The following is a 1,782-nucleotide window of genomic DNA, read 5'->3' on the forward strand; positions in this document are numbered from 1 at the left end:
TAAAATAATTTTAAAAGTCTTCTCTAGTTTTCTATTTTATCATTTTATTTTATTTTATTTATTTTACATTTTATGACTGCTACTCTTTTCACTACCAGCTGGCTTTCTCACTCTCCACTATTGGTTAGAAGAAGAAAGCAAAATACAGGTTTTGGAGAAAGGGGATGGTGAGCTGAAGAACGACCCAAAATCCAGGAGAGATGCAGAACTAGGTACCCATAGGGATGTTGCAAAAGTGATCTTTGTCACAACAGATTATCTCTGTCCTCTTTTCGGAAGCCAAGATGTTGATGTCTTCACATTTGGTCATACATGACAGTTTTGAATAATGGTACATACTTTTCCCTGAGGAGGTGAAATAGTGAGAATACAACTAAAATGATTATGTTTCCTCCTACCAAATTCCTAGGAACAGCCTCTCTTCAGAGCCTCGCTAACCTTTCTTTAGGTCCAGATGAGCTACCAAGGCTGAGTCTACTAATTACTGACCCAGGGAATGGATTTCATTTCCTAACCAATAAGGGACATCAGCTTCATCTTCACTCGATATTATGTTAAGGAAAAGTCGACTTTTGCCCTCCCTTCTATAGGACCACCCCATCTTTACTGATCCCACTCACCCACACACTTTGAAGGCAAAGAATAGCCTGTCTCTAAGGGAAGGAGGTAGTTATATTTAGCCACTCTGTCCTCCATAGTACCTCTGTTTGTAAGGACGTAGATGTTCTCAACAGCACAGGACTGATGGTGTTTTGGGATGCAGAAACTCATTACATCGTAGCATGTCCCAAGATGAAATTTTGAACATTTGTAACATATTCTTAAAGCCTCTGCCAGACACAGAAAGGGGTGTTTAAAGAATATGCTCTGAGGAATGTTTACCAGGACTGGGGGCTTCCCCCCAGAAACTAACCATTGCCTGGTGGCTCCTAACCTTTCTTAGGCCTCCCACTCCTTTGATAATCTGTAAAAGATAACATACATACATAATCAAATGTTGCATTTGATTTCAAAAGGTCAGATCCTGTAAAATTTATCTATGGACCCCAAGTAATGAACCCCTTGTCTAAATCTAGATGATTTTGTCCAGTCATGAGGAAAAGGGAGAAACAAAGGGGATTTTAGCCTCTTTACTCCAAGAAATGGACTAAATTGGTCTGGGAGAAGATAAAACTCCTAGGATTCTATAATAAGAATGGATTATAGCCCCTCTGAAGATGGAGGGGAGGTTTATTTCTAAACATGTCACAAATTACCCATTTACTAAGGACTTTAGAGTAGCCACAGTCGTACCTGTGTGATATCTCTGAAGGTCACCTATGAAAAGAAGAAAAGTCTTCCTGTCATCATCTCACATATATCTGCCAAAGTCCCGAAGCCAATTTTGTAAATTTTCCCTCCTCCAGCATCTGTTCATCTCTTAACTGAAAACCAGCTCCCTCTCTGCACTTACCATTATTCATGTTGACCAGAGAGACTATGCCCACCAGAAACAGAACAAACATCCTGGGACTTATTTCACGTGCAGTTCCCTGAGGAATGTGCCAGTTGAGCTCCTCTCCTTGAGTTATTCATCTAAATTATATAATCATAAAATTTCAGGAACAGACAGTACCTCGGTGTTCCCAGAACAAAACCATTAACTGGGTCTCACTACCCCTAAGGCATCTATTTTAAAATTCTATTCAATGATGAGCCGATATATACATATATTCATTGTTGCAGAGCTAAGCCTTGAGCTATGCAAGTGAAGTCAAATTTCTCTCTCACACTTTAATGTTT

General features: G+C 39.6%; 1 protein-coding gene across 1 annotated transcript in view; it reads right to left on the reverse strand.

Annotated features, from left to right (window-relative positions):
* Positions 1-1,463, reverse strand: part of PATE2 (prostate and testis expressed 2) — a 7,692-nt gene extending 6,229 nt beyond the window's left edge. The window contains exons 1-3 of the mRNA XM_006915249.2: positions 1,454-1,463; positions 702-830; positions 217-345 (exon numbers count right to left, since the gene is read on the reverse strand). Of these exons, the coding sequence (XP_006915311.2) occupies positions 217-345; positions 702-830; positions 1,454-1,463 (268 nt within the window). The remainder of the gene's footprint in view (positions 1-216; positions 346-701; positions 831-1,453) is intronic.
* Positions 1,464-1,782: the final 319 nt, after the last annotated feature.

This window comes from Pteropus alecto, unplaced genomic scaffold, assembly GCF_000325575.1.
Source record: "Pteropus alecto unplaced genomic scaffold, ASM32557v1 scaffold135, whole genome shotgun sequence".
Lineage (NCBI taxonomy): Eukaryota > Metazoa > Chordata > Mammalia > Chiroptera > Pteropodidae > Pteropus > Pteropus alecto.